General features: G+C 38.1%; 6 protein-coding genes, 2 non-coding genes and 1 pseudogene across 14 annotated transcripts; 5 read left to right on the forward strand and 4 right to left on the reverse strand.

Moving 5' to 3' along the window:
- Positions 1–19: 19 nt before the first annotated feature.
- LOC117634334 (deoxyhypusine synthase) lies at positions 20–2,222 on the reverse strand. Of its 2 annotated transcripts, none has more exons than XM_034368402.1 (6): positions 1,874–2,222; positions 1,411–1,797; positions 1,233–1,322; positions 883–988; positions 566–801; positions 20–415 (listed from the first exon to the last, which is right to left on the reverse strand). In XM_034368402.1, exons 1-6 carry the CDS (start codon positions 2,123–2,125, stop codon positions 335–337), a joined length of 1,152 nt encoding a protein of 383 aa, XP_034224293.1. In that variant the 5' UTR covers positions 2,126–2,222; the 3' UTR covers positions 20–334. The 2 variants fall into 2 exon arrangements, with proteins under 2 accessions (XP_034224293.1, XP_034224294.1); XM_034368403.1 differs by having other exon boundaries at positions 1,233–1,319; positions 1,874–2,208.
- Positions 2,223–2,639: 417 nt separating this feature from the next.
- On the reverse strand, positions 2,640–2,711 carry TRNAP-UGG. The gene has a single exon. It is a non-coding gene; the product is annotated as a tRNA-Pro (tRNA).
- A 78-nt stretch (positions 2,712–2,789) lies between these two features.
- Positions 2,790–4,644, forward strand: LOC117633744 (60S ribosomal protein L28-1). 2 transcript variants are annotated; one of them, XM_034367483.1, is made up of 4 exons: positions 2,790–2,880; positions 3,021–3,180; positions 3,279–3,442; positions 4,174–4,644. In XM_034367483.1, the coding sequence occupies exons 2-4, from the start codon at positions 3,033–3,035 to the stop codon at positions 4,312–4,314; spliced, it is 453 nt and encodes a 150-aa protein (XP_034223374.1). In that variant the 5' UTR covers positions 2,790–2,880; positions 3,021–3,032; the 3' UTR covers positions 4,315–4,644. The 2 variants fall into 2 exon arrangements, with proteins under 2 accessions (XP_034223374.1, XP_034223375.1); XM_034367484.1 differs by having other exon boundaries at positions 2,839–2,880; positions 3,024–3,180.
- Positions 3,622–3,713, forward strand: LOC117636226. Its single transcript, XR_004587027.1, has one exon. It is a non-coding gene; the product is annotated as a small nucleolar RNA R24 (small nucleolar RNA).
- Positions 4,645–5,840: 1,196 nt separating the features above from the next.
- LOC117633745 (histone acetyltransferase type B catalytic subunit) lies at positions 5,841–9,098 on the forward strand. 2 transcript variants are annotated; one of them, XM_034367486.1, is made up of 11 exons: positions 5,841–5,995; positions 6,138–6,179; positions 6,789–6,895; positions 7,031–7,099; positions 7,236–7,274; positions 7,357–7,433; positions 7,553–7,640; positions 7,730–7,811; positions 7,932–8,092; positions 8,232–8,596; positions 8,735–9,098. In XM_034367486.1, exons 1-11 carry the CDS (start codon positions 5,914–5,916, stop codon positions 8,892–8,894), a joined length of 1,272 nt encoding a protein of 423 aa, XP_034223377.1. In that variant the 5' UTR covers positions 5,841–5,913; the 3' UTR covers positions 8,895–9,098. The 2 variants fall into 2 exon arrangements, with proteins under 2 accessions (XP_034223377.1, XP_034223376.1); XM_034367485.1 differs by having other exon boundaries at positions 5,842–5,995; positions 8,232–9,098.
- Positions 9,099–9,160: 62 nt separating this feature from the next.
- Positions 9,161–11,477, reverse strand: LOC117633747. Its single transcript, XM_034367487.1, has 7 exons — positions 10,925–11,477; positions 10,751–10,836; positions 10,396–10,474; positions 10,256–10,315; positions 9,973–10,094; positions 9,767–9,838; positions 9,161–9,638 (listed from the first exon to the last, which is right to left on the reverse strand). Exons 1-7 carry the CDS (start codon positions 11,324–11,326, stop codon positions 9,536–9,538), a joined length of 924 nt encoding a protein of 307 aa, XP_034223378.1. The 5' UTR covers positions 11,327–11,477; the 3' UTR covers positions 9,161–9,535.
- A 212-nt stretch (positions 11,478–11,689) lies between these two features.
- Positions 11,690–19,048, forward strand: LOC117635709 (zinc protease PQQL-like). 2 transcript variants are annotated; one of them, XR_004586934.1, is made up of 21 exons: positions 11,690–12,034; positions 12,542–12,788; positions 12,864–12,989; positions 13,409–13,546; positions 13,644–13,778; positions 13,894–14,151; positions 14,232–14,369; positions 14,468–14,537; positions 14,625–14,838; positions 15,131–15,236; positions 15,661–15,894; positions 16,081–16,245; positions 16,330–16,479; positions 16,559–16,650; positions 17,048–17,129; positions 17,243–17,326; positions 17,411–17,527; positions 17,615–17,725; positions 17,921–17,978; positions 18,276–18,470; positions 18,569–19,048. XR_004586934.1 is itself a non-coding variant. In XM_034370065.1 (21 exons), the coding sequence occupies exons 1-21, from the start codon at positions 11,823–11,825 to the stop codon at positions 18,635–18,637; spliced, it is 3,024 nt and encodes a 1,007-aa protein (XP_034225956.1). In that variant the 5' UTR covers positions 11,690–11,822; the 3' UTR covers positions 18,638–19,048. The 2 variants fall into 2 exon arrangements, 1 of the variants encoding a protein (XP_034225956.1); XM_034370065.1 differs by having other exon boundaries at positions 17,921–18,001.
- Positions 19,049–19,628: 580 nt separating this feature from the next.
- Positions 19,629–21,537, forward strand: LOC117634235 (60S ribosomal protein L31). Of its 3 annotated transcripts, none has more exons than XM_034368224.1 (3): positions 19,629–19,749; positions 19,996–20,110; positions 21,079–21,537. In XM_034368224.1, the coding sequence occupies exons 2-3, from the start codon at positions 20,028–20,030 to the stop codon at positions 21,356–21,358; spliced, it is 363 nt and encodes a 120-aa protein (XP_034224115.1). In that variant the 5' UTR covers positions 19,629–19,749; positions 19,996–20,027; the 3' UTR covers positions 21,359–21,537. The 3 variants fall into 3 exon arrangements, with proteins under 3 accessions (XP_034224115.1, XP_034224116.1, XP_034224117.1); XM_034368225.1 differs by having other exon boundaries at positions 19,644–19,749; positions 20,001–20,110; positions 21,079–21,519; XM_034368226.1 differs by having other exon boundaries at positions 19,712–19,749; positions 19,912–20,110; positions 21,079–21,515.
- Positions 21,538–21,930: 393 nt separating this feature from the next.
- LOC117635507 lies at positions 21,931–24,567 on the reverse strand (annotated as a pseudogene).
- Between the last annotated feature and the right edge of the window lie 510 nt (positions 24,568–25,077).

The raw sequence follows: 25,077 nt of genomic DNA on the forward strand, positions 1-25,077 counted from the left end.
CCTAACTAGAAGAGAGATATACCTTTGAGTAAATGGACTTAGCATTCATATAGGAGTTCAAACTTGAATTTGAATAAAATGATCAGAAATAACAAGTAAATTCCCCTAGTATGTCAGCTCAACCCCTACGATAGACCAAAACAAAAAAGTAAACAAATCTAACACAAGGGGAAAAAGGTCAATTTCTGTATTCCTAATCCTACATAGGATCTTGCAAACCCTTAAATACGATGTGGTAATTATCATGTTTGCTGAGCCCCACCCAGCAGTTATCAGCTTCATCACGACTACTTGAAACTCTATATCATAAATCAATCTTCACAATGAAACTATATTAAGTCATTGTCTCGACAGCTTTCTTGGCAAATGTTTCAGCAACCAGCAGAGGGAAAGCAATTGTTGCATCGCAATGTACCTGGTTCAACCAAAAGGAGGGAAATTAAACAGGGATAAAACGCTGGAAGGGTTAGCATTTGGTGGATAGAAGTATATATTATAATGCAAACAAAAACGAGCGCTAAAAGGGAATCGGCAAAGTGAAGATATGACATAGGTTAGGTAATACCTTAACAGTTTTAGCAGAACCCCGTATTTTCCCCCATGATACAGCCTCATCCGGATGAGCTCCAGAATCACTCCCATCAAACTCTTGTGCAGTATTGATGAAGACAGCATAATCCGCACCATTACGCATCATGTTGGCATTGCAAATGTGATGTTTGGGCAGGCCCCCTCCGAGAATGATCATTCCAGTCTTCCTTGGATTTGCATGGACAGCTTCGCCATTCATGGCCCTAATATCTGTTCAAAGGCATGCTATCTTGTGATTACATTTTCCCAAGTTAATTATCAGCTGCAACGACAAGGTAACGAGCAGCATACCTTGCACTACATCAACGATCAGACCTGGACTACGGAAAGAATGAAAGTACAACATGTCTCCCAGTGAGCCATCTGTTAAGCCTGGACAGAAAACTGGGATATTGTTCTGGAAAACAACCACAAAAATACACCAAATGTTACTGCAAAGATCACTGACACTATTTTCTTAGATACAAGTAGAAGATAACAAATATTCCAATAGTACTCTTGCATAATTTTGAAACACAACTCCATTACTAACTAACAGTAACATTTATCCAACCAAATTTAGACTTTAAAATAAACAATACCAACATGATGTACAAGCTTAAGAGCTAAACACAAAGTGCTCGATTTAGTTGATTTCTTGCCTTGTATGCCCAATAAAGATATGAACGTCGATCATTTATTTCCTTCCCCAAGCGTGCAATCAATTTAGACGGTGTCCACAATATGTTCTGCTAAAAAAAAAATATATATCAATCACACACACCCCATAAATTGAAAAAACTAACTTGAAAAGAAAGTATCCTTTTTTAAGATACATGCCTGGTCAGTTTGTTCCTTCAACATCTGGTCGAAAATCGGTATGATCCAATCCTCAAACTTGCAGTAGTTACCATTAGGAACAAGCAAATTACCGATTCGATTCAAGCCTTTTGACCGCAAATGAGCTCCAGCCAACGAGAAATCGCCTCTATAAGTGGGCGCAAGGCATTTTATAAGATCTTCCTCTATGCCACCAGCAGTTGTAACCACCACATCCACCATACGGTGCTCCACCAAGTACCGAATCGTGTCTCTAATCCCAGACGAAACCAAATTCGAAGTAAAACCCAGAAACACCTTGCATTTCACCGACTTTCTGTACTTCAAATCCCTCTCGTCCTCACCGCAATCTTCAACTACACCCTCGTCTGCTAGGCTCCAATCTAGCTTCAGTGCAATTAAAATGATGGGTTTGGTTAAAAACAAAATGACAATGAAGTTGGTTTGGTGAGAGAAAGTTTACCATTTGGTTGACGACTTGAATGGCGTCTCCGAGATTGGAGGCTTGGAAGCCAGTGGAAAGCATGGAGCTGAGAAGGCGAGGGTAGTCTATGCCTTGATTGAAATCGTACCCTTCGATTTCGCTGGATTGGCCCTCCAAATCCTCCGACTCTCTGAACGCAGAAGAGTGCGCGCTTGCTATCAGGTTGTCTTCCATTGCTTCACCCGTAAAACACTTCAAATAAAAAAAGAAAAGAAAGGAAAGGAAAGGCATTTGAACAATCCAAAACTCTCATCTTTAAACCCATCAACGAAACTTCATATATTTCGAAATCAAAGGGAAAGAGAAACCTTACCAGCCGGAGAGAGAGGCGGAGAGAGTTCGACGAAACTGTAGAGCAGAGAGAAAAGGCTGCCGCTTTGATTCTGAAAATTAAAGCTTGCAACTTGAGCAGGGTAGCTTTTATGGGTTCTTCAAGCAGCGTGGCAAAAAAAAAAAAATATATGAAATAAATAAACTTCGGTAAATTATTTAATAGTTATTTTATTTTTAAAACACTTATAAAAAAGTTTTAAAAAGTTTAATTTCTTTTTAGTTGAAATTACAACAATGCCCATGTCACGTCAGAACGTTACGACATTTGAAAAAGGATCTTTCAAGACTTATGAAGTAAACTTTGATACATAAAACAATAATTCATAAAATGAAGTAAACTTTGATACATGTATAACAAAAAATAAAAGAAAGAATGAAGTAAACTCAGGAAAACATATTAAAATTACAAAAAGGGCCGTTCCGAGAATCGAACTCGGGACCTCTTGCACCCAAAGCAAGAATCATACCACTAGACCAAACGGCCGGACACTATACAATGTTACTCCTGAACGTAAATATAGTTTCCTCAGCATGTCATTTTAGTGTCTAGGGTTTTGTAAACGAACTATATAAACCAAATACTTGAGCTTATTCGTGAAACCCACCGAGCCTCCTCCTCCTCTCTCAAACACAGAAGCTCTCTCCCTGCAAGAGTAAGTTCTTCACCATCTCTAAGATCTCTCGCTCTCTGATTCCATTTCTCGCTCCATTGAATCAGATCATGCTGATATTGAATCATTTTAGTCTTGGATGAATCAGAGCCGTTGATATTTTGTGATTTTTGTGATTACAGCAGCTAGGTGCCATGGCTACCGTTCCAGGACAATTGATCTGGGAGGTCGTGAAGAAGAACAACTCCTTCTTGGTGAAGCAGTTCGGCCGAGGCAATGCTGGCGTCCGATTCAGCAAGGAGCCCAACAACCTCTACAACCTCCACTCCTACAAGCATTCTGGTATATTCTTACCCTCTGTTTGTTTCCCGAGAAAAAAAAATTTAACCCTAGGAATACTACTCGTTTAATTCATTTTCGGTTGTTTTAACTTCAATTAGGCTTGGCGAACAAGAAGACGGTGACTATTCAGCCCGGAGGCAAAGACCATTCTGTGGTGCTCGCCACCACTAAGACGAAGAAGCAGAACAAGCCTGCCAGTTTGCTTCACAAGTCTGTGATCAGGAAGGAGTTTCCACGTGTGGCCAAGGCTGTTATCAATCAGGTACCTCCGAATTTCATATCCTGAGCTCTAGTTTTAGCTATTGCTATTTGAGTTGAATTATTAATATGCTTAATATCAATGATGCTTGAATGCAATAGAGGTTAATTACAATGTCATTGCAATCTTATTATCTGTGTAGCCAAAGTTGTTAACATGTTAATCAGCCGCCTGGTTACTTTTTAGCAGTGATGAGCAGCTAACACGTAAGAAGATCCTACTTTGTGTAGGATTTTCAATGAAATACAATTGTTACGCTTGGCTTCTGAGCACTCTTTTATACCTGAAAATTGACATGGTATTTGAAGACCCAAATTTAGTGAGAACAAAAGAAAAATGAAAATGGCCTTTCAATGTTTTCTGATTTTCGTTCAACTGTGGTGTCATTATAATGAAGTTGGTTTTCTGGAACATTTGATATGATCATACTATGTTTGGAGCCTCTCATTCAAGTAATAACTTATCCAGTTTAATGAGTGTCTATAATTCCTAGCCGGGTTTAACATAAACTCTCTCTCTCTTCACAAATCATGCGATCATAACAGAATTAATGGTTTGAAATTGTTCTGTATGATCTGGAATAGTATGTTTCGTTTAAGCCCTCTTGTGACAAACATATGGATTTTTGTGGTTCGCCTTTTTTTTCTCATTGTAGAGCACAAAGTTGCATTTTGTTTCCTACAGTTTTGATATCTGCACTAGCTAAATTGTTTTTTAATTGTAAATTGTTCCAGGTGGCGGATAATTTCTATAGACCCGATTTGAAGAAAGCAGCCCTTGCCAGGCTTAGTGTTGTTCACAGGAGTCTCAAGGTCTCCAAGTCTGGTGTCAAGAAGAGGAATAGGCAGGCTGTCAAGACCCCTGGTAGGAAGTGAGATAGTGGGGAAGATGTGTCATCGCTCTACTATGTTCATTTGGTGTTTTTAGTTTTACTTTTCCAGGTTCAGAGAGACATGATTTCCCATTTTATATTTATCTCCAGAAGAATGTGGAAACTTTTGCCCTTTTACTGAAAAAGGGAAGGTCCCTGTTTGTGTTTTTTGTCTTATCATCAAGTTTTGCTGAAAATTGATTTGGTAATGCTATGTAGTTTTCAGAAATATCTTAATCATAGATTTTCGGGATGCAATTCTTGTGGTTGAAGAATGACGATTTAAATCCAAATTCAAGTTTACCAGGTTAAATGCAAGATATAAGGAATTTGTGCATATATTTTTGTCATCATTCCCTGGGTTATCTATTTTATCTTAAGCCAACGTTTTTTGGTGTTAAAAACATAGCATCACCTGGTAAGTGATTTCAGTTTTTCTTTTGAGAGAGGTGCTATTCAGAAATCATAGAAGGGTTATGATCTCAATCTTTCTGAAAGAATCCTGCAGGAAATCAAACTGAGACCAAAAATCAAACGCGAAGATCGGACTGAAAAGCTGCGGTTGGAAACCACCGCTACAGGCGCAGTAGAATCACTACCTTCAGAATGAAGCCATAGCCCGGCAAAATCACTACCCTTCAGAATGAAGCCACCAATATAGGATTAACACGGGAAAACCATCAACAAAACTGAATTGAAAATTTCCTTTAAAAAAAAGAGATTTTTTATTTATACTTCACACTTCTCTTTGTTCACCCCAATACTTTAAATTATTAAGCTCTAAATTTTATTATTGTATAAAAAGACAAAAAAAGCCATCCAACTTAATAATTAACCATAGTACATTTATACACACACCTCATTACTCTTCATATTAAGTTTTAGAAACCTCCTTCCAACTTCCTGTTTACAAACTCACTCTCTCTCTCTCTCTCTCTCTCTCTCTCTCAACAATACCCAAGTGTTAGAATTCTAGTTACAGTTCTTGGAGAGAGGTAAAGCTGTTCTCTTTCTCTAGAAAGTATTAAATTTCGGATTTGGGGTTTCATTTGTTTGTGTATTTTTTTTTTTTTTTTGTCGGGAACAAAGAAAATTGTGGGGTTTAAATAGAAAATCTCTTTTAGTTCTTATTTTTTCAGTTTGTGGTGTATTTAAGGGTAGTTTGGGAAGATAGTGGGGTTTTCTTAGAAATTGTGAAAATTTAAATTAAAAGTTGGGGTGAAATAAGAGAAGTGTGAGATTTAAATAGAAAATCTCAAAAAAAATTGAATTGAAAATTTTTTGGGGTAATAAAAAATTGAATTGAAATTTTTGGGCTCGGCTCCAATTTTCTGGATTAAAACCCAAAGATCCAGCAAGCAAAGCAAAGCAGAGCTACCAACCAAAGGCTCCAATAAACAGAAACTGGCCGCGCGCTAGGATAATGGCCCAGATAAATTTGGAAAATTGGAATGCGTCGCACGTGCAAATTACGTGATATTTATGTTTGCCAATTTCACTATAAATATCACCGATGATGCCCAATTCCCCCCCATTTTATAACAGTGTAATTTTTCCCGCCTCTCTCCCTCTCATTTCCTGCTCCCGAAACCCTAACCAGAAAATGGTCCAGAAGCAAGGACCCACCGCCGATCCCACCGCCACCGAACCTAAGAAACGACGTCGTGTGGGCTTCTCCCATCCCGGTGAGTCCTCTTCACTTCTGTTTTCCAAGTTATGTTTCCGTTGTTTCTATAAACCACTATGTTCTCTTCTCCTTTCTGTTTTGTATGTTTTGGTACTTAATTTAGACCTAATTTTTGTGTACTTTTGTGGGTTTGGGAGCAGATGCTGGAGTAGACGCCAAAGATTGCATCAAGATTTACCTAGGTATGATGGGTTTTATGCGCATTTACCGGATATTACTGTTTGATATTGTTGAGTGAGGCTAAATTTTAGTTTTAGGTAACTTATTTTTTCAGCATTTTGATTCAGATGGTTTGGTTGAACATTAACCTAATGAGCTGTTTGGTGGCTCAGTAAAGTTGGAGCCTCGGCCAGAAACTTTATCTTTAAGAAAAAAAAATTTAGGAACTCACCCCATTTTAGCTATTTGGTTATTGATTAATAAGAAAACGTGGAACAAGAAAATTCGTAGTTGTGATATTTTGGACTTGAGGTTGACATTCAGTCAGCAACCAAGCCGTGATGATTTTGGTGACTGGAAAATGATTTAATCACACGTATGAGTTGAGATTACGTGAATGCTTAATAAGTTATACGAGGATGTTAAAAATAGATGCAATTGCGTGCTTTATACATTTTCAGATTGGTTGGAAAATTTTAATTGTGGAATGTGATATTAAACTTACTTTTTGTCGATATTTTTATCCTTGTTGACTCAGGAAACGAATACTCTGCTTTAAATCCTATGTATTTTCTTTATAATAACTCAATCATTAGCTCACATGCGTGCTTAATCAATGGCTGCTATCACAGTTTCTAGCAAAGAGGAAGTGGGTGCGTCAAACAACTTTTGTTTAGATGATGTTGACTTGGATAGATTTTTTGATGAGGGGAAGATATATGGTTACAAAGGACTGAAGGTAATCTTTGTACATTTTAATTGAAGTTTACTTTCATATCATTTGCTTCACTGGTGCAAATGATGTTTAAACTATTTTAATAGTCTGAATGGAATGATTTAACATGGCTTCATTATTATCTTCCATCCAATGCAGATTACCATATGGGTTTGCAGTATTTCATTTCATGCCTTTGCTGATATTGCATTTGAGAGCACAACTGATGTAAGTGTTGGCATTCTGTTGCCCCCTCTCTCTTTGTGTGTACATCAATCTGTTTTATTTGCCAACTTTGCCAATTGCTTATCCTTCTAGCACTGTCTCTGTCATATTGCTGATTGAAATGGTTAAATGTTACAAGGGAGGCAAAGGGATCACCGATTTGAAATCAACTCTTCAGGTATGGATTGATTCCCAATTTAAACTGTCACTTCAGTTTAGTATGTTGTTAGTTCGGCTGCTAAGTTAGTAGTGTTCTCCAGGAAATCTTTGGTTTGACCCTTGTTGAGAGTGAGGAGGAGTTCCTGCAAAGTTTTTCAACACAGAGGAATTTTATTAGGTAATGAATGGTGAAATACTTTCATAGGTCAAATATCAAAATTAATTATGTCCATAACTTTTGGATTTTTGTAACTTTGTTTATTTACTTAATGAATTCTACCTTTAAAACATGTGCAGATCCATTGTCTCAAATGGGGAGGTGTTGCAGTACAAGACCTCCAATGGACAAATAAATGATTCTAATGCAGCCACTTCTGATGTGGAGGTGATTTTGATGTGCAGATCTTTGTTTTTTCGTACTATAATAAAATATTAGAAATTTGTGTTGCATTTTGTAATAACAGCCAACTTCAGGTTGTTCGCTTGGTTGTGGGCAAGACAGCTGCTGGACACCTTTACAGTCACTTGATTCCTCTTGTTCTTCTTCTTATTGATGGTAATTTTATCACCTATCTCACGTCATCAGAGAACATTCTGTTCTTTTCTTATTTTTATGGAGAAAAGATGGGAATGGGGAGTGTAAGAATATGACATCAATTGTTGTTTTTTGAATTAGGTAGCAGTCCAATTGATGTTGTGGATCCAAGCTGGGAGTTGTATGTCTTGATCCAGAGGAAAACAGATCAGCAGGGGGAAATCTACAATATGTTGCTTGGTTTTACAGCTGTGTATCGTTTTTACCATTATCCTGATAGTTCTCGGTTGCGGATTGGTCAGGTTTGCTCCTTGTATATATCAGTTGCTAGTTATGCATGCTCTAGAGAAACAGCTTGGTGCTTCCGTAGTTCAAATAAATTTCATTTTTTGTGCAATCTTGGTGCTGTTGAGTTTTAACAAGCCTCCTTGTTGATGGCAGATATTGGTATTGCCTCCTTATCAACACAAGGGTTATGGACGATACCTTCTTGAGGTTCTCAATGATGTTGCAATATCTGAAAACGTCTATGACCTCACAGTTGAAGAACCATTGGATTATTTTCAACATGTACGCACTTGTGTTGATGTGCTGCGCCTTCATAAGTTCGATCCAATCAAGCATGCAGTCAGCTCAGCAGTTTCGCAACTAAAGCAAGGAAAATTGTCAAAGAAGACACACACTCCTCGACTCATGCCAGACACTAGAGTCATTGAGGATGTCCGGAAAAGTTTGAAAATCAACAAGAAACAGTTTCTTCAGTGTTGGGAGGTTTTCCTTTATCTCGGCCTTGATCATGTGGACAGGTATATGGATGATTTTGTGGGAATTATTTCTAATCGCATGAAGGAAGATCTTATCGGAAAAGATTCTGGGACTGGTGGGAAGCAAGTGATTGAAGTTCCAAGCAATTATGAACCCGAGATGTCATTTGTGATGTTCAGGTCACAAGCTGGGGAAGCTGCTAGTACTGTTCAGATAGATGAGAATCAACCAAATCAGGAGGAGCAACTCCAGCAGTTAGTTGATGAGAGAGTGAAAGAGATCAAATCAATAGCAGAGAAAGTGTCTGTGCAGCTCTCTATCATTGCTGAGGCATCATAAAGTATTTCAATTTTGGCGATGCCCTTGTACTTTACCAATTGATGCAATTTGTAGGGTGAAAGTGGTTTGTGGGTTGGAATATCGGAGGCTTATCTGTAAATCTTTGAGCTCTATGCTTGCATCCTAGCTTTTGTTATTCGAATATTTGCAGAACTTTATTACTTCTAATGAAATTGAGCAGCTAACGCCACCTTTAACATGTCAGTGTCGTTCTCTATAACTTGCAATTTTATTTTTCAATTTTGCATCAAGATATGGAATCCGTGTTTACAAATACAAAACAAGTCACCTGCTTTTTTCACATCCACACTGTCAATTTAGGTAATATCTGTTTGGTACAAAGTAAAGTATCGCATATTGGACGAAAAACTTGCACATTAATGGGAAAATAAGGAGATCCTTAGCATGCTAAATTACTGTGTTGCAAATGGCCCCCATTTTAGTTCCCCTATATTCCCCCTTCTGCAGTAGTCCATATACATCTCTTAGGATCAAAACGTGAGGTACACGACCGGAAATTTATCATTGATTTGGCTTTACGCCAGCATCTCTAATCTTGACCGTTCTTTGTACCCAGTCTGAGACCTTCAATCTTCAGATGTTGAGCATAATATATAAATCTTGGGTGCACACCAAATTGGCTAAATGTTGTGAACACTGTAACCTGCATCCTCTGATGTCAAGTTCTCCTTCCAGTTTTCAAATTCAGACCCACCAAACACCACTTGCTTGATTCCAACAAAGCTGTTTAACAGACATCAAGTAATAAGAGTTAGAATAAATATACGAAATAAGAAGCTTCCAAATGAATCTAGGACAAGGCATTAAACAAGCAACATCCAGTAGAAGATATGGGAATTTGAGAGCCGCACTCGGAGCTTATCTGAGTCAATGCATTTATTAGAACATCCAGTAGCAATGGTTCACTGGTGCCAATATCCACCCTGTCAAAAAATTTATCAGATTGGTGAGCAAGAACCATCTACACTTCCATTCCCCCCAATTGCAAAAAAGCATCAGCATTTAACTAAGCATCACCATAAAGTCCCAAATCATGAAATTCAAGTTGAGCTCATACCAAACACGTGCTAAGTTGTCTTGAATCTCAAGATCTCCAATATTGTAAAATGTAGTTGGTGTTACATTTGCTCCCTGAATGGCATCATAACTCGGTCTTTTATCCAAAGGAGATTGTGACAACTGCATGAATGAGATCAAAGCAGGTAGGGATTTATGGCTCAAAAACTTGCATTTTGTTTTCCAATATATAAACTTGATATGAAGTCATGTATGATATTTCAATGGCCGATTGGCTCCCACCAAGTTTAAAACGGAAATTTATAGGGTAATTGAAAATTTACTTGCATATTCATGGAATTGCATCCACCCATGCGTCCAATGATGTGCCATGATCGAAAGGTCTGTAGACACGCCAGATCAACTAAGTTACTTGATAATATTCACAAAGAATGTATTTTCAAGAAGAGGATAAGGTACTTACATCAGAGATTAAGGAAACATCTTGTTCCAATGGAGTGTTGTAGAATTCAAACCATATATACGAGTTTGAGAAACCAAAGCTGGTTGTGCCAGAAGCCAAGACTAAGTTAGTAAACAAATGCACTTGATGATCTTGTTTCATCAGTGAAATTTAAAAAAGACAGTTATTTAACCCAAAAAAAAAAAAAAAAAAAAAAAAAGGTAGTTTACACAATTTGCATACAAGAACAACCTCTGCAAATAATTAGCATAAGATCATTTGTTTATACTAAGCATCCCCAGCATGTACAAGCTAGAAAATGGACCAAAACCCACACTGACAAATTGCTTTCTGTTCCAACACCATCTGAACTTACTTGTTGAATGTCACATTCATGGGTACACCTGAACCAGACTTTGTGTGCAATATCTTGTTCCTTTTCTTCCTCAACCTATCTTCCATCTGCAATTTGGTTAAACCTCTGTCAATGCTCACACATAAAACTCCTTAAACCTTAAAATAAAACCACAAAAAAAAAAAAAAGGTTTACCTTGGACCTAGCCTTTTGTGGGTCATCAAGACAAGCACCCATAATTTCAGCAAACTCAGGGTCTCGATCAAAGTCCTTTTCTTCCTCTCTCCCTGTGAACCCACCTCGGCCTGAAAATCTATCTTCAGCTTCAGCTTCAGCTTCAACTTCAGCTTCTATATCAATAAAGTCATGTTCTTTATCGTCTTCTCCTTCACTCACTTTTTCAGTCTTCAGCTTTAGGCCTCGACCCGCTTTAGCCACAAACACAGACTTCCTGGGCTGGCCCGGCTGTGCATAAAAGCTCCGAAATGGAAGCTTAACTGTACAAAATGGCGGGAAGCGGCTTGTGCTGCTGGGAAATAAGGATAAGGAAGTGTTGGGACTTTGAAGAACAGGCGCGCAGGTGTGCAGGATAAGCATGGTTTCTCAAATACCGTCGTCTTTTAGCAAAGGCGTCTCTCTTGAGCACCTTAACGGGCGCCTCTGTAGACTGCGGTGATGAAAGTTGAACGCAGCTCAGCTCAAGAGTGAAAGACTCTGAAGAGGGGACTATCAATTTGGGTACTGTGGAGCCGTAAAAGTCCAAGTTCTTCTTCTTTAGAGGGAATAGAAAGGGCCCAAGTTTGTTCCTAATGGGCTCAGGCCCAAGATGTTAACGCTGACGTGGCAAGATCATGGTGGTGCAAGGTCTGATGGCATCACAGTCAAAGCTGAGTGCTCTCGAATTGTGAAAGACGACACAGAAGTTGCAGTTCGTAGCTTTCGTGTTTTTTTTTTTTTTTTTTTTGAGTCTTGACAAACATATTATGGTGTTATTATTATAAAGATTATTTCTTTGCCAACAAATAACTGAAATCTGAAAGACTGAAACTTTTAAGTGAGTCCAATTTCCCAATTTGAAGAGGGAGACACAGAGATGGATTTGCTTCCGGCAGAGACCTCAAAGATAGTGAAGAAGAAACATGGGTTCAGGTCATTGAAGCTGGTGAACGTAGACATGGACCAAGTGCTTGGGGAACAACCTGTTGGAGTTGACTATGGCAGGCTTGACAATGGTCTATGTTACTATGTTCGTTGTAATTCTAAGCCCAGAATGAGAGCAGCGCTCGCTCTTGCTGTTAAAGTCGGGTACAACTTCTTTTTTGTTTATAATTGGGTTTGTTTTTCTTTATCTTTATTGCTTCTGTGCATTTGGTCGTTGATTGGTGTTACTTGGGCAATTGTGTTTCTGTGCTTAATTTAGTGGTTTCTTTCACTGTGGGTTTTGGTGAACTTGGTGGGGGAACTGCCATTTGCTATTATACTCTGGGATTCTGATAATGTAATTTGATCCACAAGGCAATAAACTGAAATATCAAATATTCTTGCTGAAACCGAACAATGCAGTGAGTAATGGAAGAGGAAAGATTTTTCCATCCCCCATTGGAATGATTAAATAACTGGAATTGAATAACATGGAATTGAAATGCACATAATGACACAACAATATATTATGTGCGTGAGTTGGAAAGTTATATCATATGTAGAGTTAGCATTTTATCTCATTGACTAGATAAATAGGTTCAAAACTTTCATATATATATATATATATCCCTGAATTTATAAAGGATTGTTTTATTATTGGGTTCATGGCAGATCAGTTTTGGAAGAGGAGAACGAACGAGGAGTTGCTCACATAGTTGAGCATCTTGCTTTCAGTGCAACTGAGAAATACACAAATCATGATATAATCAGATTTCTTGAGAGTATTGGGGCAGAATTTGGCGCTTGTCAGAATGCAGTGACATCTGCCGACGACACAGTTTACGAGTTGTTTGTTCCTGTTGATAAGCATGAACTGTTATCTCAGGCCATTTCAGTCTTGGCTGAATTCAGTTCTGAGGTATAAACAAAGTTTACCTTGTTCGGTAATTCTCAACAATTTTTACTCTCTGGTTTAATTACGTGCAATGTGCAGGTTCGTGTTTCAAAAGATGATCTAGAAAGAGAAAGAGGTGCGGTTATGGAAGAATACAGAGGGAACCGGAATGCTACAGGAAGGATGCAGGACGCACATTGGATTCTGATGATGGAAGGTTCACAGGTACCGCTACTATGAAGCTTATAATCCCTGACTAACTTGATCAGGAGATTTTTTTATTCTTTGATGAACCATCACCTGTAATGTTTTTATGCGCCTCCTACAACATTCTGACTATGCAATTGAGTCTTAGATTTACGGGTCCGTGATAGAACCATGTACCATGCACACATATAACCACAGAGGGTTGGAACTTGGAACTAGTTTTACATCATTTCCTTAATGTTATATTAAGTAGAAGGATGTTGCTAAGCTAAAGTACATGAATTTAAGTTTTTAAAATTTTCTCTGTTATGTGTGCTGAAGTCTAAGACCTAGGTAAACTTGTAGTCCTAATTTTGAATTTTTTTTGTCAATCTTATGCTATTCTTAGACCCCTCTTTTGTTTTGACCAAAATAAAAGAACCTTCTTTTCATTGCAGTACGCTGACCGCTTACCGATTGGATTAGAGAAGGTGATTCGAACTGTTTCTTCTGAGACTGTGAAGCAATTCTATAGTAAGTGGTACCATTTAAGCAACATGGCAGTGATAGCTGTTGGAGATTTCTCTGATACCCAGGTTTGGCATTGTCAACATGTTAATGTTCATATTGGAATTATAAGAGTTGTTTCGTAGTCAAGATGCCTTAAAATCTCTCTCTCTCTCTCTCTCTCAGAGTGTAGTTGAGTTGATAAAGAATCAGTTCGGACATAAAATTTCATCACCTGAGCCGCCTCTTATACCAAGATATACAGTTCCATCTCATGAAGAGCCACGTTTTTCATGTTTTGTTGAATCTGAAGCTACTGGGGTTAGTACAGAAATAAATCTCAATCTTGTTTGTACCAATTGATCTGCATATTCATGGACGTGCAAGTGATATACGTGGAATTTTCAGTTTTAACATTGAAATTTGCTTGTGACAGTCTGCAGTAATTATTAGCTATAAGATGGCAGCTGGTGAGCTGAATACAGTGAAGGACTATAGGGATTTGCTGGCAGAGTCCATGTTCCTTTATGCCCTAAACCAGAGGTTCTTTAAGATAGCTCGTAGGAAGGACCCCCCCTATTTCTCATGCTCGGCTTCCGCAGATGTTCTTGTTAATCCATTGAAGGCTTATATAATGACTTCATCCTGTAAAGAAAAAGGGACTATTGAGGCCCTAGAATCAATGCTGACTGAGGCATGTTTTTCATCCTATACAAAAACTCTACTTGTTTTGTTTTTAATTTGGTACTAATTATAATGACACTTTACCTTCAGGTTGCAAGGGTACAATTACATGGGTTTTCAGAACGAGAAGTGTCTATTGTTCGAGCTTTACTGATGTCAGAGATTGAATCTGCCTATTTGGAGCGTGATCAAATGCAATCAACTAGCTTGCGAGATGAATATTTACAAGTATTTCCAAATTGTAGCTTTCTTGTAAATTTTCAATTTATAATATGACGTTTGTATTGATTTGGAAAAATGTTTTGCCTTTATGTTCCTTTGGGTAGCATTTTCTCCGCAATGAACCTGTTATTGGGATTGAATATGAAGCTCAACTCCAGAAGACTCTTCTACCTCGTGAGTCTTTGCATATCTACATGTAATGATCTGATTTATTATATAACAAATGTATAGCTCTTCTCACCATGACTTTTACACCTGTAGAGATAACCACAGCAGAGATATCCAAATATGCAGTAAAGTTACAAACATCATGCAGCTGTGTCATTAAGACAATTGAGCCACGAGCTTCTGCAACGATAGGTGATCTAAAAAATGTTGTATCAATGATCAATGATCTTGAGGAAAAAAGAATCATTTCTCCTTGGGATGATGAACAGATTCCAGAGGAAATTGTTAATTCAAAACCTAATCCTGGGTAATTTTGGACCTTAACTTCTTAGAAATGCATATCACCATATCGGTTTTATTTCTGCTTTGTTCTTTCCCCTTTGTGTGTGCTTGTGTTTTCTAGTTCACATGAGAATTTCTTCTCTGCAGAAAACTCTGTTTTTTGCTTGCTTGTATTCGATAAGGGCATAAAATTGTTTCATTTTCTGTTGGGAGTTTATATTCTTATGTATTCTACATTTATCATCAGCTCTATGAATTCTCTTAAACCGTTTTCTGATATCTCAGTATTCTTAGCCTTTTTAAATTATTTGTTTCAGGAATATAGTGCAGGAGTTGGAATATTCAAAAATTGGAGTTACTGAGTTAGTTCTATCAAATGGCATGAGAGTTTGCTATAAGTGTACAAACTTCCTTGATGACCAGGTGGAACTCTGTGAAAGCAATGCAATATCTGTAGTTCAATGTCTGGGGAAAAACTGTGTGGATCTCATTATATGAGTTTAGCTCTAAAGCTCTGTCAATATGTCACTTGTTTTTTTGTAGTTGAAGTTTTGAACATAAGACGACATTCATCATTCTAATTGATCTGTAGTCTTTAGAACTAGGGGCGAAAGAGAAAGGAAGAAATTCTATTTCCAATGCATGAAATGAACATTTATTAATTCAAGGCTAAAAGAACTATTATATATGATATTGTTCCTTTCCAATCATTAGGAGAGAAATTTTCCATCTCATATAATGGCTTTCTGTTCTCATATATGGTAGTACCAAAGATATGAAAGTTGTTGTATAGTATGTCTAGTAATTTAGTTGGTTTGTAATTCTTATCGACACTTTGTTTTGGTAGGTTATCTTTACAGGGTTCTCATATGGGGGTTTATCCGAACTTCCTGAAAGCGAGTACTTTTCTTGCTCAATGGGACCAACCATTGCAGGAGAAATTGGTGTATATGGTTATAGACCTTCAGTTCTTATGGATATGCTTGCTGGTAAGAGAGCAGAAGTCAGCACAAAACTTGGAGCATATATGAGAACCTTTTCTGGTGATTGTTCACCCTCAGACTTGGAAACGGCTTTGCAGGTATGCCCTCTCTCTCTCTCTCTCTCATATATTATGATCACAATGTAAACAGAGTGTTGTAGGATGGAAATTTAAAATATTAAAAAAATATTAATGGTTTCTCTTTATCCCGTAGTTCTCTTTATTTTTCATGTTTTTGCAAGGTTTTCTTAAGTTGCAAAGCTTTTGCAATGTTTGTGCTGGCAGCTTGTCTATCAACTATTTACGACAAATGTAACACCAGGAGAAGAAGATGTCAAAATAGTGATGCAAATGGCAGAAGAAGTGGTCCGTGCTCAAGACAGGGATCCTTACACTGCATTTGCAAACCGTGTGAAGGAGCTCAACTATGGAAACTCCTATTTCTTTAGAGTACGATGCCCATTCTGAGTTCATTGTAGTTCATTCATGTGGTTTGTTCTAGTTATAATTCTGGGTTATTTATATATTTTGCAGCCTATTAGAATAAGTGATCTTCAGAAAGTTGATCCATTGAAAGCCTGTGAATATTTCAACAAATGTTTCAAGGATCCATCAACTTTCTCCATTGTTATTGTTGGGAACATTGATCCCTCTATAGCACTTCCTCTTATATTGCAGTATTTGGTAAGTAAAACTTCCTTTCGAGTCTACTTACACCCGGATTATGTTATATGTCCTCACAGGTATGTGATTTACCATGCAGGGTGGAATACCAAACCCCCCTGAACCTGTCCTGCAATATAATCGTGATGATCTCAAGGGACTACCATTCACTTTTCCTAAAACCAGAATAAGGTAGAATAGAGCACAAATCCATATGCAGCAATAGCACATTGTATTTATGTTAGTGGTAGAAGGTGTTGCAAATATGAAATAATAATATAATATCAATACCTACATGGGGTTGGATAATTTCAGTTGGACTAATTGTTCAACCTGACCTTTTTTTTTCCCAAACAAAAAAGACCGTTATTTGATAAGGGTTTGATTAAGCAGCATCCCTGCTCTCTCTTGCATCGGCCACCCAATTTATTGGATGTTTGAATATTGTCATTCCTGCCCTTGTCTTAAATCTAAGAGGCCACTAAAGTTTCTCATTTTACTCCTTGGACATGTTAGTGCATGTCTGAACACCTACTTCCTTTTATTGCTCCAAATCCCTTCTAATACACTTGACTGGACGTGCTTGCAGAGAAGTTGTTCGCAGCCCAATGGTGGAAGAACAATGTTCTGTCCAGCTGTGTTTCCCTGTGGAACTGAACAATGGAACCATGGTGTGTGCTCCTTTCCTATGTTACGAAGCATGTGACAGATCATGATGCAATGACCTTTCACTATTTCAATTTTACTGATGATTTATAGCTGGGGAAAAACAATTAAATGGCAGGTAGAAGATATTCACGTTATTGGGTTCCTGAGCAAACTTCTTGAAACAAAAATCATGCAGGTTCTCCGGTTCAAACATGGACAGGTATGCATGTGTCTTAATTGTTTTAGTTCTATTAATCACCTTCATCTTTGGTTCAGTTCTTCTTTAATTACCTCTATGCAATAGATCTACACTGTAGGTGTTTCTGTATTTCTTGGCGGTAATAAGCCTTCCAGAACTGCAAATGTTCGTGGTGATATAAGCATAAACTTCTCTTGTGATCCAGAAATCTCCTCAAAGCTGGTTGGTGCTTTTGTAGCTTGACATGTTTCTATTATTTATTTATTAATTGAATGGTTGGTGAACTAGCTATTTGATACCGTATAACAGGTCGATCTTACTTTGGATGAAATTTCACGTCTTCAAGAGGAAGGGCCGTCAGACGAGGATGTCTCAACCATCCTTGAAATTGAGCAAAGAGCCCATGAAAATGGGCTTCAAGTAAGTTTTCTTGTTACAATAGGGTTCATTTTGGTCGGTAAAACATCATTCTACCCCAAATTGTAGGACATCAAATGTTCCTCAATTGTTCCTGATGATCACTTAGTGCATAAAGTTTCCTGGATCTTAGAGATGAATGAAATGGATGTAATTGTAAACCACTTGATTTCTGTTTCTGATTTCCCACTCTTTCAGGAGAATTACTACTGGTTGGACAGGATTTTGCACAGCTACCAGTCAAGGGTCTACTCAGGTGATGTTGGCACTTGTTTTGAGGTTGGTTGCTGTAATCATACTTGCCTACCGCCCCTGCATTTTTGTTTCTCTCTAAATTGCTCAATTCCTGGTGAATGGGTAGTGGTTCCAGTTTGATTTGGAGTTTAATGTTCTCAAGTGAAGTCTTAGGGTAGAAGAAATTGTTATGGATACAGTAGTTCCTTGAAACAGAAACATTTCCTAGCTTCCATTCGAAGGAAATTATTTATTGCAACAAAAAGTTTGAGGTAGTATGCATTCAAATACTCAAACGACTATTAAACGTATATCGCAGATTCAAGAAGAAGGCCGATCCAAAGTCAGACAATCTTTGACACCAGTAACCGCACAGTTGGCATTACAAAAGATACTGCCTTTTCCTTGCAAAAAACAGTACACTGTAGTGATCTTGATGCCCCGTACATCTCACTTTAAGTCACTAAGATCATTCTTTCAATCTACTGAAACCAGTTACGGAAGACATGCAAAGGTGAGTTCTATTCAAATTTGTTCTTGAATGAATTATCTCAAATTATTCGTAAACTTTAGAGCAGCTGTATAACAAATTCGTTTTGCTGGTTGTAACAGATTTTGGCTGGCATTGCTGGTCTCACAGTTTTGGCTCTTAGCTTGTGGAGGTATTCAAGAAGACCCTAAAATCGTAGGTGACATTGACATAACAGAGCTCTAGATACATGAAAAGCGCCAAGGTTCCGGTAATAAGTTTAGGACGGTTCTTCTTTTCAATGCTCAATGATTTGAGGGGTACATATAAGCTCAATAATAGCTGAATTTCTGTAGAACCAGATTTTATAGAGAGGGTAAGATATTAAGATGGAAGCAAATACAAATTTATTTGGCCCTATTCGAGGCTTGTAACATGAATGTGTATTTCTCCTTTGTAGCTCCATAACATTTATTTAGTAATACTATCTATCCAGTAATATATTATCGGGAGTAGACATTTCGGTTTATAAACACTACCCTCTCGACCTGCGGCCAAGCCCGTGTCAATAGGCTTTTTGTATTTTTTATTTTATACACCCTATATAGAGAATTTTTGTTGGATATGGACTTTTGTTTTCGTTCTTTTTTCGTTTTGTTTTATAATGATGTGCATTTTAATAGACTATTGTTTTTCCTATTTGTCTTTGTCCTTTTAAAATGAAATGATTCTGTCTTGTCCAATTTGTGAGAACAACTTTGGATTATTTAAAAATTTAACCCATAAAATTCATTATTTGTTGTTGTCTACATATATGCGTACGTTACTCAGATGTTCTTTCATGCCTTGCTCTCGCACAGAAAAGAAAAAGAAAGGAGAGAGAGAAAAAAGAAAAAAAGAAAAAAAGAAGAGGAAACAAAGTTTCAATGAGTTGTAACAAAAGAAGAAACCCGAACATAAATTTAAAAGCAAAAGGTGGCTTATCCTTTTTTTTCCTTTTCAATTTTCTTTACTCGTTTTTTTTTTTTTTGGGACAAAACTAAAACGATTTAATCACCATCTCTAATTTTTTTTTGCCAGATAATTATTACCATCTCTAACTCGTTAATTGTAGAAGGAAATGCAAGTGAAGTGTCATCCGCGAGAAATATGTAAGAGGACACGACGTTCATGACAACAAAACGCGTTAACAAGCGACATGTCGTCTAACTCTGATAGAGCCTTATACCGGTGTGGAAGCTAGGGTTTTGCGCTCCTTTTTTAGTTGATCTCCCAGCGCCTCTCTCTTTCGTCTCTCTCTTTCTGCCTCACTTCAAGCCCTAAGGTGTCTCTCTCTCTCTCTCTCTCTCTCTCTCGCACATTTTCCCTCGTATGGAGTAGTAATTCTAAAGCTTAAGTTGTTCACTCTCTGTTTGGTCTCCGAGAAATCGACGTAAACAAAAGAAAAAAAAATCTTTCTAATTGGATCTATGCCTTTTGTTTTTAGGTTCCCTATTGTTGAAAGCCAGGGCCATTTCTTTTAAAGATTGGATATTTAAGTTGTGGAGATTCTAAAGTGAGGGGATTTCAGTGCAGGTACAGTTGTAGAAGGAGAGTGTGAAAATGGTTGAGAAGACAAAGGGAAGGAAGGAGGAGGTGGTGACCAGAGAGTACACCATCAATCTCCACAAGCGCCTCCATGGCTGGTAATATATTATGCTCTTTTTTATGTTTTGTAGCTATTTTTATTATAAACGTTTGATTGTGGCTGCTTGTTTTGCTCATCATATTGTTTGGCTAGCCTCATGTTGGTCTGTTTCCTGAGTTTTATTTAGAATTGAGCTTCATATATGGTTATGGGTTTCTGGATTGTCAGAGAGCGCCTTTGCTTCTATGAAATCAGTAGCGAGTAGTTTCAACTTACACCCAAGCGGGATTTATTTGTTTAGCTTTAATGGCCAACGTAAATCTGTTAAGTTATTTGACTAGAAAGATATAATTGTGTCAAAAGAGAAATCAGGAACAGAGAAAAGGTATAATGCGGATCTTAGTTAACAAAATTGGCGGGCTGGTTCTTCTTGCAAGGTCGCAACATCTTGCAGGCACTTTGATTGGGATCAGGGAAATGGGCGATGGCTGTCATTGTTCAATGTGATTATAGATTGGGTATTATTAAAATTAGAGTTTTCAGGTGGAGATGGTCAGGTTTTGGTGGGTGTATGGATTAGGGTGCCTTTTTTATGGTGAGACTACTAGAGGGTGGCTGGGGTGCGCTTTCGTATGGATTGTGGGGCTGTTCTATGGAGTTAGTATAAGTTGTTGCAGAGGTGGATGACTATTGAAGTTATAGGAGGATCATTGTCTCAGATGTGGATGGCGTTTAAAGGTCTGGGGAGACAGGAAGTTTCACATAAGTTTTTATTTCCTTGAATGTTGCTTTGTTTGTACATGGTAATTGAACCAGATATAGCTTTCCACATAATACCTTTAGTTTACTGCTGCTTTTGCACCTACAAACGTTGTTGTGAAATTTTTGCAGTGTCTGTGTTTGTTGTAAAGTTTGTAATACTTGCACAACATGTAAATACTTGAACTACAATATCAATTGAATTCTGTAATAGCTTTGGAAAAGCACGCAAGTAACTCTCTTATGCACTGTCATTCTACATAACAGCACATTCAAGAAGAAGGCTCCTAATGCCATAAAGGAGATCAGGAAGTTCGCTCAGAAGGCAATGGGGACAAATGATGTTAGGGTGGATGTGAAGCTGAACAAGCAGATCTGGAGCAGAGGAATCAGGAGCGTCCCAAGAAGGATTAGGGTTCGCATTGCTCGCAAGAGGAATGATGATGAAGATGCCAAGGAAGAGCTTTACTCACTTGTTACCGTTGCAGAGATCCCAGCTGAAGGACTGAGTGGGTTGGGCACCAAGGTCATTGAAGAGGATGATTGATCCGTTAATGCGTGTTCTAAGTAATCTATTCAATAGGCAGAAAAAGAGTTTTATAAGCTTTTTGGCAAAAACCTTGAGAGATTAAAGACTTGTTTCAGTAGTTTGGTGTATTTTTGTTTGGCTAAATATTAAGCATTAGTAATGTACTTTTTGGTTTAAGTGATTTGGTTTTCTGGTTACCTTTTAATCTGTCAATCTCTCTCTCTCTCTCTCTCTCTCTCTCTCTCTCTCTCTCTCCTAATTTCTTTTCCCTCTGGAGGAAATCGTGCTGATATCTAAAAGTGAGTCTGATGGCCGAGCTGCCCATTTGTTAAACTTTCAAGGAAGAAGGTTAAATCGGAGTGCATGATGTTGCATATGACACATGAAAGAAAACATTATATTTCTAAAAGTTAGTTTTTAAGCAAAAATAAACAGAAAGGATTTCGTGAACATTATCATACATTCAAGAAAACATTAAATTTCTAGAAGTTGGTTTTTAAGCAAAAATAAACAGAAAGGATTTCGTGAACATTATCATACATTCGAATCTACACATTCTAAACCTAAACATTAGAATACACAATTTTCTTCTAAATACGGTATTCAGTTGAAGTGGTTTGGCAGCAAGGCATCTTCTTTGACTCAGAATCCTTAACATCCTTTAGCTGGTAATAATGTGGAGCTATTTCTGCCAACCACTTCGGCTCTATTGCCGTTACATTCCTCATATATTCTTTTGCTGTGAGCACAATTTCGTGGTATAAAACGCATTTCAGAGACATTTGTGCTAGCCCTGAGCTGGGGTGTAAGTAGGCAGTCTGTGGATGTTTGATTCTTCTGTAACATGCATTTTTAAGCAACCTTGCCACATGAGGGAAGAAACCTGAGGCAATGGCCTTCTTTATCGACACTAAATCAGCAGGATTTGAGGTTATTTCAATCTCAACACTCTCCAGGAGCAGCTCAAGTTGATCCCGGATGTCTCTTGCTCTTTTCATGCTCCTAACCTGTACAAAGTTTTTGTAGCACCATTGTGTTGAGTAATTTACCTCTTTCCATGTGTTGTAAATATTAAGTAAGGCAATGTGATCTCCCACGTTCCCAGTTTGAAAATTTAGTTGCGTATTGTCAGCGTGGACTTGTTTTTCCTTTGGACGGTGAAAAATTGAATTACCAACAGAAAGCATAGCAGCGATGGAAATAACCTCATCCGAGCACTTATATTTGTCGGAAGCAACAATCATCTTAGATAGCATTGGATCAAGAGGAAACTCTGCCATCCGTCTACCAACTTTAGTCAGCTCTCCATATTTGTTCAATGCAGCTAGTGCAAACAACAATTCCAGGGCCTTTATTGAAGCTTCAATAGGTGGAGGATCCATGAAATCAAAATGTAACAAGACATGAATACCGAGGCTCTTCAGCATTAGAACGACACTTGCAAGGTTCGTCCGTTGTATTTTAGGTATTGTGTTATCATCCAAATCATGTTGATGGTTGTAAGCAGTGTATAACCTGAAGCATTTACCAGGGGCCTGTTTGGCCAGATCGACCTGCCCTTTGCCTTGTTGATGCCTTGGAGATGGGAGTCACCTGCAATGATTCCATCCCAGTCCTTGGATTATAAGATTTTGTCTTGCAAAATCCAGGGTCAATGACATATTTGATCCCATCTATGGTCAGTGAGGTCTCTGCAATGTTTGTGGCTAGGACAACCTTCCTAGCCCCTAAAGGCGTGGGCTCAAAAACTTTTGCTTGCAGCTCAGTAGGCAGGTTTGCATATATGGGACAGATAACCAGCTCACCAATTTTTGTTCCAAGGCCCCTTGTACTCCGTTTCAATACTTCTGCTGCCGTTTCAATACTTCTGCTGCCATTTCAATTTCTTCTTGACCAATGAGGAATACCAGCATATCTCCAGGTGCTTCTATCACATGGATTTTAAGTGCAGTAACAATGGCTGCATCCAAATAATCAGCTTGTGGTTCTTTTGTGTAGATTACATCGACAGGATACCGCCTTCCTGGAAAATGGAAAATTGGGGCAAAATCAAAGTATTCACTGAATTTCTTAGCATCAAGAGTTGCACTTTAGATTAGCAGTTTAAAGTTGGATCTAAATCGTGCAATATCCTTTACTAATCCAAACAAAATATCTGTTGAGAGAGTTCTCTCATGAGCCTCATCCACCATCAGTACACTACAGCTTGCCAAATCTGGTTCACCCAGAAATTCAGGCAACAACATTCCATCAGTCATATATTTCAAAACAGTTTTTTCAGAGGTGCAATCCTCAAAACGAATTGAATAACCAACCTCATGTCCAAGCTTGACGCCCATTTCTTGAGAAACCCTAGCAGCAACACTCATAGCAGCAACTCGCTGTGGCTGCGTGCACCCAATCTTGCCCCGCTTTGTGTACCTAGCCTCATGTAGATATTGGGGTATTTGTGTAGTTTTTCGGGATCCAGTTTCACCAACAATAACAAGAACCTGATGTTTTTCAACTGCTTGGAGTAACTCATCACGATATGAGTAGACTGGTAATGTTTTTCTCTCCTCCTGCAGCTTCTCCAAGCTTGATTTCGTCCTATACTCAAATGGATGCACGGGTTGGACTTGCAGAACATCATCAAACTCATCTGAACTCTCTTCTGCCTCCCCTTGTTTTAACCTTTCCTTTGTTAGCTTTCTCGTGGCTGCTGCTGCATCCCTTTCCCTTTCCCTTATATTTCTCTCCAATTGCTCCCTCTCCCTTTGATCACGCAATCTTTCTTCTTCCGAGTCTGAACTATCTTGGCATTCATCTGACCAAGTTCGTCTTTTAACCCGTCTCTCTTCTTCCATTTCTTCATCATCATCTTCATCTTCTTCACTCGACACCCTCTTCATGTACCGTCTCTTTTTTTAATACGATTTCATGGACTCATAATAATCATTAGTATCTGCATCCAAGTGATCATATGTTCTCTGCAGCTTCCTCACCAAACTAGCAATTTTCCTCTCTGATGCTTCACGGTGCACTCTTGCAAAGATATCTTGAGAAAAAGCGCCGATTTCACTCGATGAGGAAAACCCAAAATCAAGAAGCTTGTCCACCACACCAGCCGGTGATGTTGCTTCCTTAGTTAGCCGAATAATGAACTGAACAACTACGACGTTAGAATATCCGAGCAAGGCCATTAAATTATCCGATATCCATGTCTTTAGATTGCTGTGCGTCTCCATTGAAGATTGAAACTTGAAGGATTGGAGCTTATTGTAATTGAATGTTTAGGTTGGTGGGTGATGAAAACTTACTTGCAGAAGAAGGAAAATAAACGATGGGATGATTATATACTCACTGGACTATCCTAAATCAAACAGGAAACCCTACAATAAAATAATTAAGAATAAGGGTTTGGACATAACAGGATTTCTTTTCTTGCTGCCCAAGGAAAGTTAGATGGGTGTGAGGATCTCAGACTCTGAGCAGTGAGTGAAACTAATTGATTATTGACATGAGGTGCGAAAATAAAATACATATATGAACTTTCAATAAAACGAATAAACAAAATCTAGAACTCTTTTTTTTTTTTTTTTTAGGGTGGTCACAAGCGAAATCTAGAACTCAAAATTATAAACTGTAACACTTTTTAACCTTTTAAGTTTGGTTGTTTTTGTTGGTTTTCAAAATTGCTCTGCTTTATTATACGCAAGGGGAAAAAAAGGCTCTGATATCTTTTAAGAATCTAACGC

This window comes from Prunus dulcis, chromosome 7, assembly GCF_902201215.1.
Source record: "Prunus dulcis chromosome 7, ALMONDv2, whole genome shotgun sequence".
Taxonomy (NCBI): Eukaryota; Viridiplantae; Streptophyta; class Magnoliopsida; order Rosales; family Rosaceae; genus Prunus; species Prunus dulcis.